Genomic DNA, 12643 nt, shown 5'->3' with positions numbered 1-12643 from the left:
TGACTACTTAACAGCTTTGTTTAGCTCATTATCCTGGTTGAACAAGATTTAATTTGCCTTTTAAGGAGATTTCTCAAAATATAATCAGAGTCTGGTCCTATTTTACACTATGGTATACTAGAAACATATTGGACAGGAGCAAGAGATGCTTGAAAAATTTGTAATTTAGTCCCTCTCGTGCGCACACATTCATAGGATGAATAGTCGCCTTGCTTAATAATGTGAATAGAAAGATAAATTCTTTTCAGATCTCAGTACATTAACTTTTGACTCAATAAATTATGCTCAAGTAACACGACTATATGAAAATATTGAAAAATTATTTCATGTTCTGTGTGCCAATAGCCTTAATAGGAACCATATTGTAAATTTCGTGCCATTTACTGGTAGTGATTGCTGATGCTTAGCCTTCTACTTCTCTCTAAATATATATGACCTAACTTTGCTGACTCTGTGGAGAGTGACTGTTTTCACAAATCTCCATGGCAATTCGGTGTTCCTTCAATAAATGAGGAAGAGGGAATTAAAAGCAGGTCTAAAGTACGAATATTTTTAAACAATGAAGAACTGGTTGTAATTACCTCAAAAAGAAGTATGTTGTTCTCAAGCATGCAAACCACATCTCCCATTTTGAGTCTAGGATTTACATCAGGATCTACACATCGTAGAGCAACCAAAATAATCCGTTTAAGTTCCTTGGAAGAAGGCTTTTCAGGCAATTTTGGATCCACCACGTCAGCAATCTTTCCATTGGAAATCATTGATTTGAACCAATCTACTATATGACCCTGCAATTTGGAGTGTGTTGAAATTATTAATTGAAAGGTATGTTAAACATGATAAATATAAAATTGAAATTCTTTAAATCCAAACTAAGATATAATTCTTGGATATTATTGAAACCAAAATAAAAATTAGAAATCATTATCATCACAAATCACATTTTATTGTTTTTAAATATGAATATTATCAATCTCATTCCTTTCTTGATTGTCATTCATAAAGAAGACAGCTTCCATTTTTGGTACATCAAGAGATGATGTTTCTATCTTATACATGCTTTTACGTCTCATATCTGGTTGTATTAGACTTCCATAACTTCTCTTATAAAGGCTTGGATACTTTATATATATGCATCGGTGAAGCATTCGAACGCATCAGTGTCAGATATGCATATATGAAGTAAAGCAAGTATGTAAGCAGAAATGTAAACCACCAATTGATGAATGCAATATTGGTAAGCGGTACCTCGGGTAGACTGTGATATAATGGTTTCCTTCCTGCTATAATCTCCATAATAAGTAATCCAAAACCATAAATGTCATTACCCTCAGTGAAGGTGCTAGTGGAATGACAATCTGGAGCTACATAACTGGACCATGTGAAAATAAAAATTAATTTTAAAATTGATCATTAGTTATATCAAATAATATGTGAAAATATTTACCAAAAAGAAAAATGTGATAACTTCAGCTTTCATACAATGTCAAAATACTTAATGAGGGAAAAAATAATCTCAGAATTTTGTCAGGAGAAAAAAAAAAATCTTACCCCAATGCTTGGCAATTAATGTGACTCCATTCGGGACTGAGAACCTTAGCAAGGCCAAAATCAGATATTTTTGGATTCCATTGGCGATCGAGTAATATATTGCTGGATTTTAAGGTACCATGGAGAATCTTTGGTTTAACTTCTTCATGAAGGTATGCCAGTCTGCATAAGTGCTTTGTCCTTAGATCATATCATTTAACAATAAACTTTTTATGTTATGGTTAAAGTTGTAACATACAAATTTGACATCTAGTTCTCACCCTTTTGCCACATCATCGATAATGTTTAACCTGATATCCCATGATAGAGGGCTGATTTGTCCAGGAAATTCATGAAGCCAACAATGCAGATTTCCATTTTCTACATATTCAGATATGAATATCCTGTGAGAAGAAGAACATTGGTGTTGAATATTTTTAATATTTGCCACAATTTGTTTCAGATAAAACTAGTTTATACCTGCAAGCACCCTCAGAATTGTATCCAAGCAATTTGACCAGGTTATTGTGCTTTATATGTCCAATTGCTTCCATTTGAGATGCAAAATATTCCTCAGGTTGGCCACTATGAATCGGGTAAACAATTAGAGACATAATATACTTGTTTGCCATATTTTGTATCATTTGAGTTTGAAATAGGTCTAGATTGAGTAAACAACCTGATAAGCATGTGTAGGAGAAGAAATAGAGATGTAAAATGAATCCAAATTCTACTATAAGTTAAAATCAAGTCATGCACCTTAACTTTAGGTGAAGTTAGATGAGAAAGTTTTTGTAAGTTGATTTTAATATTTTTGATTTATTTTACCTCTATTTTTTACTCTCTAACTGTTTATGGAAATGTTTGTTAAAACTAGACCTTTGTCTATTTGATCAAGTCGAGAGTCAATCAAACCAAACTAGAACAAACAATTTTCCAGATTAACACGTCAAAATCTCAACTGTATGCAAATAACAATAATTAACATTGATGATCTTAGATACTTTGCATAGTATAAAATTTTAGTAAACCGAAAACTGTTAACATTAAAATGATCTGGCCGAGCAGAACATAACATGAGTAACCTTATACTTTTGTGTGTGACAAACCTACTTGACGATTTTGATTAAATTCAGCTCAAACAAACTCGCTTCTGTGTTTACTAAATTGATAAAACCATAAATTTAGAAAAGTAATATTGAAATCATGATAGAAAGCAAATTCTAAACATCATTGAAAGAAAAGAGTTAAATTTCTTGTTAGTTGTTAATAATTAATCATATTTTGTTCATCCCATAGTCAACTGAATTAGCTTTTGATTTTTATACCAATATAAATGGTAAAAGCTTGGAGATTAAATCATTTTGAATTTTAAGCAACAACAATGTACCTGTCACACAGTAATCTCTTCACAGCCACCCGTCTATTATTTGGCAATAAACCAAGATAAACAATCCCATTTTCACCACTTCCAATCACATTTTCTTTAGCCAATCCATTTGTAGCATCCGCTATCTCCTTAAGGCTGACGTAACACACCTTACCCACATCATTGGCTATGGGACAGAATTTACCACTTGATTCCAAACCTTTAAGATACCCATCTTTTGCAATGCCCTTTGCAAGTGGATAAAACTGGCTTGGTAGGACCGACTCATGACTATGATCTGATGATAACTTCTCAAAGTTCTTTTCCCTGATGCTGATAATAACCTCTTGTCAAGTGAGGAAGAGCTAAAATCATCAGGGTGGTGCTTGCATGCTACTGATTTGGGTAAAGAAAAACGGCGTTTGTACGACTTTTTATAAGAATTGTAAATGAAGTAAAAGCATAGGATGACACATGTCACAACAATGAGTGCTGCAGTGGAAGTTACTAGCAAAACCCATAATGGGATGCCAAAGAATGGGGTTGATAATATAGAAAGCTTGCTTTTCATGATGATTATGAATCTATGATGATACAATGGAAGAAATGGGAAAGATAGCTGAAGCTGCACAATGACAGAGAAAATTGGAAATTGAAGCTTGAACCGATTTTGGCTCCGTTAAAAGCTAGTAGATAAAGGGTGGTTTGTTTTAAAATTGCATTAAAGCAGTTTTGATAAAATTAATATATAATTAAGGTGCGTGTTCAAATTAATTTTAGCCATAAATTATATCAGAAAGTGTGGTTTTTTTATTAAAGAATATAAAAAATGATTTTTTAACTCCATGGCTAACAGATGAAATTGATTTTATTTGAACATAAAAATTTGATAAATTTTCAGGTGTTAACTACCCACCGGATATAGTGGATAAAAAAGCTGAGATCATATTTTCCCACCGTTTTCACCACTAACCAGAATTTAATCAACAGAGAAGCGTAGTATGCTACATTGCTAGTTTGCTGCATATCATTTTGATAAAGAGAGAAGGGTAGAGAGTTAAATAGAAGTGAAAACAACGCCATCAACAATCCCCTAACGAATGTCTCATTAACTAGAATATTGCAGAATTCGGTTCATTAAAAATGATTATTTGATGTCCCATGACCCATCTACACAACAAGTCTCCACCGTCTGTGATATGAGTATTTTCCTTCTGTATATGATAATTTATTATTTTGTTATGACATTTACCTTTAATTTTTTTAATTTTTTTTTAATTTGCAATTCTCTTGCATACACACGCGCACACAATCTTTTTGATTCTCTAACTCTATATTTTTGGTTTTGCATAGATTTAAAAAAAAAATCCTTACAATTGCATCAGATACTCACTAATATATTTCTTCTTTAAAGCAATCATTATCACCAATTAAAAATAAATATTTTTGCCAAAAAATTTATTTTACTAATTTAATATTTTCTATTAAAACATTGGCTCTTCCATTTTCTTTTCAACAAGTTAGTTTTTCATGCATTGCACAAATATTATTAAACTAAAAATTAAATAAATAATTAAAATAAAATTGAATGATAATCTTAAATTTTAATTTAATTTATAAATTTAAATTAGTAAATAACATAATTATTAATAATAAACATTTTATTATATTAAATAAAATTAATAAATAAATTATGATATATTCAACTTTTAAATTAATATAAAATTAAACAAATTAAACGCATAATATAAAAAAGAATCACTTGGCATGATTAAAAAATAATTAAACCTAAAAAATGCTCTCGTTTGATAATATTCTTAAAAACGCTATCTTGATGAAGTTTGATTGGTTTACCAAATGTGAAGAAAGGTAAACCAAAAAATCAGATCTCAATTTTCGATTTAAAATTCAAATAGAGAGTATTACATGGAATAGGAGAAGTAACAAAAAAGTGGCTATCCGAGTATATTAGACTAAAATAGTATATTAACTGATAAATTGATATGGGATTAAAAGTACAAAAGTAATTACTGGTCAACTAAAATCATGGAAATTGAAAGGCCTACGCAAGCAAAGCTGCTCAATGAAGCCTTCTTCAATTGGTTTCTTTATAGGAGAAACCTTGATTTCATACAACTTTGGCCACAGTTTTCCAGTCACTGCAAGCAAGGCACGGGTTACATAGAATTTTTGAGAATGGAAGCAGGCAAAAGCAAGAACATTAACTTTCGTTTATTGATGCTTGCTAGGGAATTCCTCACTGGAAAGTAATAAAACCTTTGACATACTAATTTGTTGAACTTGGTATGTTGTGCATACCATTTCTAACATTTTCAAGTAAAACATCAAGTGTTTGTTTTGATTTCAGTTGGGATGTCCAAAACCGTGGTTTGGGACTTTTCAACCGAAATCCAAACATCTAATTTGTTGAACTTGGTATGTTGTGCATACCATTTATAGATGTCTCGTTAACAATAATAGTTAAAAAAAAAACAATCTCGGATGAAATGGAAATAGTATGTTTGAATAACAAATGTCAAAATAATTTAACAAAATAAAACACTGGAGCTTACCAAAAATCCGTTTCTGTTCACCATCCCATGCTATCCCATTCAAAACATCAATACCCTAAAATATGATAGATCAACACATAAGCAATTAATCATGTGTAACAACTACCTCTAGTGACAATTTGATCTCAATCAATTAAAGTTGATTCAGTGCAATATAGAAACGCAACACGTATACACAGAATAATGGGACAAAAATCTTATATCTAGACGTGAAAAGGTTTAGCTCCTTACATGATTGCCTGCTTCAATAAGCTCTTTCCTGCATATGATAGATTAGATGTAACTTTAAGCAACAAATATACAAAGATACTTATGAAAGTAACCTCTAATTTGGTTCCTCAAAAAATTATTAATCAATGTGACCCTAATGATGTCATGCAATGAATGAAAATCGATGTCCAAAATTTTGGCATCACAGTCCAAATTTACTACTTACTAGACCAAATTGTTGTCATGCTCTGAATAAAAATCATTAGGGACCCAATTTGACGGATGCAAATGGTTGAAAACCAACCTGGGGATTTACTTCACTTATTTATTATTAACGACATGTAAACAGTAAGTAATTAGTTTTCATGCTGAGAAGGAAAAATATGTCATACCTTAAATTTGGGAGGAGAATCCATCCAAGAACACCACCATCATTGGGAGAGATTCTTGCAATGCAGTCAGTCTACACAGAAATATCAACCTCAAACAAAATCCAGTCTAACAGAGAACCTTTGACCATAGACATCATGCATACGTACTTTCTCCCACTACAATCATAAATGATCGCACAAATACATACCGTAAAAACATTTGCCCAAACTTCACCATCAATATATTCTAATTCATTGAGATTGTGTACTTGATGACCTTTATAGTAGACCACTTGTTTTGATACAGCTACATCAAAGAGCACAAAATAAGTTCCATTAAAATGCAAGGTAAAAACAGACAAACTAAACAAAGTATTGTCGAGTTTGAAAACTAGACACAAAAATGTTTTGTAAAGGGGTTTTTCATATAAATGGTAGAAGGAAAGGAATAGAATTTCCTTAGAGAGACAAACCTTTAAAAGTTTGAGGATCAATTTGATACAATGCTGAACTTCCATCACTTCCAAACAGGACTCTTCCATCAGTTGCCAGACCCCAACCATCTTTCATATCATGATTAAATGTCCCTAGCTACAAAAATTGTAAAAGAGGGATTACATGGGTTGTAACCAACTTGCATAGATGGCAAGAAGTGTGGGAAGCATTGAGGCTAGCTACATTAACAGGTGCTTTGGAGCATTCTCCCCACAGCATTGAAGAGCATCACAGTAAAAATTACCAAACAACAAAAACAAGATTGATATCTTCAAAATGATTCCATGTAAACAACACCTGGGTATCAACTCTAGCATAACACACTGCCAAGATTACATACAAACAGCTTGTATGAATATTCAATTTATTTTAATGATATCAACCTTCCAAGAAGCAAATCAGTTTAGGGTTTTAATAAAACTAAATTAAAATGAAAAAATGTAGGATTATACAGTACAAACTTTAAGGAGATTATAATTGTGCAGAATACCAAAGACAGAAATCAACCATAATTTGATTATCCTGTCACTTTCCTTTGTAGAGTCCCATTGAATCAAAACAGTATGAGTTATTCAAACCATGACAAAGACAAAAGATTACATGAGTGAGAAAGTAAAGCAACAAACTTGGCTTAAATTTTTCAGGTCATATATGAAACCAGTTTGCTGCAACCACGTTACTTGGAAGAGCCTACAGAAAGTGCAACAGACAACATTAAAAGAAATCCAAACATCACATGTAAGAGTAGAAATAACTAAATGACTCTATCAAGTGTTTAAGCCAAAAAAACATTATATCTGGATAGAATTAAGTAAGCAATTGAACATTCCCCCACAACATTCAGAAGCAATGAGATAAAATTGCAACACTGAAGAAAACCAGTCACTATGCAGTTTTCAAGTCTTACCACAAAAATGGACAAATATTTAGTGTTTTAGAACTATCAAAGATTAATTTGAAATCCAACAGAAATTAAAAGTTACATAAAAAGATAAAGTCAGGTAATCACTTATTATCATACCAAACAACATGAGAGCACAGTATAGGCTCATTCTCTTGCATGATTGCAATCAGCTTTTTACATTTAACAGCAAGCAATAGGAAACTGTATTTTTAAACCCTTAATTTCAACACAATTCAATAAGTGGCTAAAAAAATGTATCAATTTTCAAGTGGTTTAAAGAAATTATACAGTAATATTTTATTGGTTTAAAGAAATTATACAGTAATATTTTATCTGTTTTAATTGATGCCACAGAAGCTATTTAGAAGGTAGAAGAAGGAAATGTCAAAAGATTAAAGACAATGTCCTGTCTTTCTGAAAGAAACAGCAATAAAAGATTATACTCAGCCAGAAACAACTTTTGAAATACATGGTCAATTTTTCCTTTTTCTTTTCCATCTCTCAATTAATTGGCAGTAGAAGATTTGATTAAGTTAGTAATTCACATTAAAAAAACAAAATGCAACATAATTTGCATTTCACACCTATTATTGAGGAGAGTTAAACCTTCCCCAAATAAAGAATCATCCATCTGCTTAAGATTCTCAACCTGCATGTAGCACAAATAATAAATATAAGAAATGTTGGAAATACTATATAAAATCATTCATGTGTCTTCACTTAACATCTCAAGCTTTTGGGAAAATTGGTTCATGACACAATATCACACCCTCTATGACCAAGTGATTTAAAGTCCATTCTTCTAATAAAAAGTTTAATTTCATCATGAGGCAGGTGGACATGTGCATTACCCATGCTTCAAGCCCAAGGGACACTTGCATGGGGGAACATGTTAGAAATATCATATAAAATCATTCATTTGTCAATTAACAATTTAAGCTTTTGGGACACCCTGTTCACTCCAAAATATTATAAGATATTTTCATATATTCTAACAATAAGCATGCTATTGCTACCTTGTGTAATAACTTTTCCTGAATTCAAAGTAGGATTCATATTGAAATTAGAAATCACTTCAGTGAAGGAAACATTGTGTTCATAAAAAACTGGAAAAACTAAAGAAAAATATCAAGTAACTTGATCCAGAAACAACATTGAGTAAAGTTTAATCCATTATTGAAATTGATGTCAACATGAACAAGCAAACTGCAGCAAGCAACCTGGCAATTAACCATTGACCTGACTTCCTTGTCTAAAATTGCTCATACTGTATAAATGCCTTTCAGTATATAATCAATTCTTGTCAGAGCAACTATGTCTATAAACTTGCAATGACAACGACATGCATAATAGCAGAACTTGTCTCTGGACATAACAGTATTGTTTGATGTCTACCAGTTGTCATTTGTAAAATAGTAGAATAATAGAATTCAATTGAGTATAAGAACAAGTACACGGAAGAGTTCAAGAACCAGGGGTCTGTCTGTACCTTCCCAGTATGAAGAGCTACTTTTCGGACTGATGACTGAAACAACAAATAAATAATAATTAAAAGGTTAAATGCAATAGTTTACATTAAAAATAACATTAATAGTATGTCTATGAAAACAAAAATTAGAATATAATTAGAAAATAAACCGAATCATATTCATGATTATCAAAATAAATTTTACAATAAAAAAAGCTTGAAAACACTTTAGTCTTACCTAATAGATGGCACCAGTACTGGTTATATTTATATTCCATCTTACATTTAAGCATAAGTTATTCTTAAATGACTATTGAGAAAGCATTGCAAAGAACAATACTTTCAGAATGAATAAGATTTTAATCATGATGGCAATTCCAGGAAAAGGTGACCCAAGTTATGAAGAATCTGAATTAACAGGAAGTCATGAATTAACCATCTAGAATTATATGAAAGAAACTCCTATAGAATACAGTATTAGTAACTAACCACTGATAAGAACATAGTGACCACAATAGAAAATCATTTTTCTTTTGAAACAAATAAATTCTTCTAACTAAAAATAGAAGAATAGAAAGGAGAATAAGACATTATCACAAGAAATGAGCAAACTAAAACATAAGAGAATGAGTCACGTAGGAAAGTATGCAATTTCTTTTGCATGTCTAACAAAGAGACACCTCAAAGAAAACATGAGCACAACACTAAAGTGAAGCTAAAAAAAGTAACCCTATCCCAAATGAAGTACAAGATTCAAAAAGTGACCTTCATTAGTCTACGCATTCTTTTCTAGCAATAAACACCAGAAAACACAGCAAAGACAGCACTGCCACATGATCATTAGCTTCTTTTCTATAACCAAACCCCTTAATAAGGATTAAGGAGAAACTAAGGCAAATCCAGATGGCATACCCCATGATTACCAAAAATCACAAACAGCTTATTCTAAAGAAAATTCACAGTGAAACAGAGCAAAAAGAGATGATCCCTGGTTTCCAGACTAAAATCGCATAGTGGAAGACAAAACATAGAGAGGTCTGTGCTTTTGTAGCTAGTCATTAGTGTTAATCCAGTTAAGATCAGCACTCTAGAGTGTAGACAAAGGATTTGACCTCGGGAGCTTCAAATTTCCAGATGGGTTTATAAAAATATCAAATATGCGTCGTGTAGGAGAATGAGTAGGTAACTAAAAATAAGTTTTACATGAGAAAACACCCAAAAATACAGAGTCCTAATTCTTTTATAAGGATCAGAAGAAATATTAACAAATTACAAAAGCAAATGAGACACTAGCTCACAAACCACTCTATCATGCACAAGGGAGGGTTAGATGTTCAATTTATAACATTACTCATTCCAACTAAATCCTATATTATTGTTACAGGGCAGCCCAGTGCACAAGACTCCTACCATTGTAGGGTAGGGCAGAGGATCAGATGTGCACAGCCTTATCCCAACAGCAAAAAGGTTGTTTCTTCTGCAGAAACCCATAACCATCAAGTCACAAGGTAGTAAACTATAGCAGTGCACCAAGATTAACCTTCATCTAAACTTTATGGACATTCTTTAAACAAAATGAACAAATTGATGTAAATGAAGCCGATGACTGAATGAACAAATTTTCTCATTCCACTCCGACTGTGAAAAGGAAACAAATAAGGCAAAAAGCTAAACATTTAAAGAAAGAAAAGGGAGAAAGAAAAAGGCAATCGAGGTAAAGAAGATGAGTACCATTACCTTCCCATAAAGCCCAGTTGACTCAAAAAAGGTGTCATTTTCATAATAAAGAAGGCCCTGAAATCAAAAGAAGCAGAAGAAAAAGCCATTTTTTCCGTCCTTTAGCAACAAAGTAAACAATACCCAAACCAACGTCTTGGCATTTCATTATGATGCGATGCAAACTTTGACTACCTATCTCATAAACTCTCTCGTTAGCACAAAGCTGAATATTTGCAAATATCAGAAAGACCAAGTGCAAAAGACCTCATAATGGCTTCTTTTTAATAACCTTTATTTCATTTTGCAGACAGAAGCCAACTGTTTGTTCAAATTCAATTGAAAATCCACTGGACTTACAAGCAGCCTATTTGGAAACTTTAGGTTTAAAATTTCTTTCAAAAGACCTCATAATGGCTTCTTTTTTATAACCATTTTTCATTGAATAAATACGAGATTTCCACAACAGGATATTTAACCCAGAGTTTTCACCAAATTTCCTACATGACTTAACTAAAATACCTAACCTTGAATTCACTTCCCTTTTGAAAAATAAAAAAAAGTTATGGCGATGATTTCTTATATCCCTCTCGCATTTAAACCAAGACCCAAGTTAACATCTCTAACCCCATAGCCGCATGGAACAAAAGAGACCCTAACAACTTTTTCACCAACCATCAGGTGAACATAAACATAGCATTTTATCAAAATTGTTTGTCAACTCCTTGGCACTTCTTGTTATACCAGAAAAAACTAAAAGTTGAATTGAAATATCAAATGAATCAATAAACAAACGAATAAAATTAAATAAATGAAAAATGAAATTAAAGAATCCCCAGCCACATCAAACAATAACTGAAAGGACAAAACTTATATGCTGTTTCATAATTACCATGCATGCCATTCTGGATTCAAAAATTAGCATGAACTTGATACTTAGTTACCGAGATGAAAGTAGCAGTTGACCAGTTACTCAGATAAAATTTCAATTTTAAATCGGATGATAACAATGCCAACAATGTACTAAGTGTACATTTTGAAACTAGTCAAAATCACGTTATATCACATTTTAGTGTGAAAGTTATAATTTGTAATGTTGAAATGGATCCACCATTAAGTGAATTTGATGTCAATTCAAACACATAATAAGAAACTCGTTAAAAAAACTTGTAAACATAAATCTAAACTCCAGCGAATAACATAACTAGTAACGTGGATCTATAACCATTCAAGCGTGAATCCAAACAGGCATTTAAGTTTTCTTGTAACTTCGAAATCGATCTTGTTACCCCCTAAAACATTAAAAACAAACAAAAAACACCAAAACCGAAAGCAGATTATGCACAAATAAAATTGACCTGAGTGAAGGCTTGTGGATCGTGAGGGAACGCATTGACGACAGTGACAGTTTCGTAGGAAACCGCACGTTGGAGCGCCCGCCACTTGTTCGACGAAAGGAGTAAGAGAGCGATGACGGAAACGACGAGCAAAGCGGACAGGAGCACAGAAGCTGTGACGTGAAAGCGAGGCTTGCGGCGCGGAGGAGGCGAGCCAGCCATGGGAGGGTTTTGCGGCTCACGAAATCGCCTCTTCAGTGATTTGGTTCCCATGGAAGCACCGGTTCTTCATGGACGAGAGAGAGGCGCACGATAGCACGTTGTCTGGACAGGCAGGCAGGTCAGCGATGGCGCTAACTTGCGCCAGCTATTTGTCTGTTTTCTCAAGAACTTGCCACTGACTGGTATTTGGGTGAATCTGGGGTCGGCACGATCATTGTGATGTTGTGGGCCCCGCTGTTGGCTTTGGGAGTCGATTCAACTATGTCGTTTTACTCTCAAAATTGATCAGAAGGTTCGGATTGTCAGAAGTTTTACATAGAAAGAGCATTTTGCATTGAAGGATTGCGAGAGACAAATTTTAATAAAAAACGTGTTTATATAAAGTTTTAAGGTTAATTATAAGATATTGGTGAAGACTGGCATGAAGTAGTATATTAAATAATTCAGC

General features: G+C 32.7%; 2 protein-coding genes across 3 annotated transcripts; both read right to left on the bottom strand.

The window, feature by feature from the left end:
* Window positions 1-373: 373 nt before the first annotated feature.
* LOC113866630 (probable serine/threonine-protein kinase At1g01540) lies at window positions 374-3982 on the bottom strand. The gene is made up of 8 exons (XM_027501445.1): window positions 3873-3982; window positions 2921-3226; window positions 2011-2115; window positions 1812-1934; window positions 1552-1713; window positions 1249-1372; window positions 582-788; window positions 374-499 (listed from the first exon to the last, which is right to left on the bottom strand). The coding sequence occupies exons 1-8, from the start codon at window positions 3980-3982 to the stop codon at window positions 437-439; spliced, it is 1200 nt and encodes a 399-aa protein (XP_027357246.1). The 3' UTR covers window positions 374-436.
* A 753-nt stretch (window positions 3983-4735) lies between these two features.
* On the bottom strand, window positions 4736-12351 carry LOC113867373 (glutaminyl-peptide cyclotransferase). Of its 2 annotated transcripts, XM_027502655.1 has the most exons (11): window positions 11995-12351; window positions 10658-10714; window positions 8942-8977; window positions 8037-8101; window positions 7175-7238; window positions 6527-6644; window positions 6263-6360; window positions 6075-6145; window positions 5704-5731; window positions 5473-5527; window positions 4736-5058 (listed from the first exon to the last, which is right to left on the bottom strand). In XM_027502655.1, exons 1-11 carry the CDS (start codon window positions 12244-12246, stop codon window positions 4934-4936), a joined length of 969 nt encoding a protein of 322 aa, XP_027358456.1. In that variant the 5' UTR covers window positions 12247-12351; the 3' UTR covers window positions 4736-4933. The 2 variants fall into 2 exon arrangements, with proteins under 2 accessions (XP_027358456.1, XP_027358457.1); XM_027502656.1 differs by lacking the exon at window positions 10658-10714 and having other exon boundaries at window positions 4774-5058.
* Between the last annotated feature and the right edge of the window lie 292 nt (window positions 12352-12643).

The sequence above is a fragment of the Abrus precatorius genome, unplaced genomic scaffold, assembly GCF_003935025.1.
Source record: "Abrus precatorius isolate BTA unplaced genomic scaffold, Abrus_2018 Scaffold5, whole genome shotgun sequence".
NCBI classification, from domain to species: domain Eukaryota; kingdom Viridiplantae; phylum Streptophyta; class Magnoliopsida; order Fabales; family Fabaceae; genus Abrus; species Abrus precatorius.
The sequence above is the reverse complement of the archived record's forward strand: the minus strand, read 5'-3'. Positions and strand labels throughout refer to the sequence as shown.

Excerpts from the sequence above, each read along its gene's own strand:
- LOC113866630 (XM_027501445.1), bottom strand. The coding sequence starts at position 3,982 with ATGGCGTTGTTTTCACTTCTATTTAACTCTCTACCCTTCTCTCTTTAT. Across the intron at positions 3,227-3,872 it reads TCTCTGTTGATTAAATTCTG|GGAAAAGAACTTTGAGAAGT; the intron begins GTTAGTGGTGAA and ends TATCAGCATCAG. Across the intron at positions 500-581 it reads ACAACATACTTCTTTTTGAG|GAACACCGAATTGCCATGGA; the intron begins GTAATTACAACC and ends CATTTATTGAAG.
- LOC113867373 (XM_027502655.1), bottom strand. The coding sequence starts at position 12,246 with ATGGGAACCAAATCACTGAAGAGGCGATTTCGTGAGCCGCAAAACCCT. Across the intron at positions 7,239-8,036 it reads TTAACTCTCCTCAATAATAG|GCTCTTCCAAGTAACGTGGT; the intron begins GTGTGAAATGCA and ends CACTTTCTGTAG. Across the intron at positions 6,645-7,174 it reads ACCTGAAAAATTTAAGCCAA|CTAGGGACATTTAATCATGA; the intron begins GTTTGTTGCTTT and ends CAATTTTTGTAG.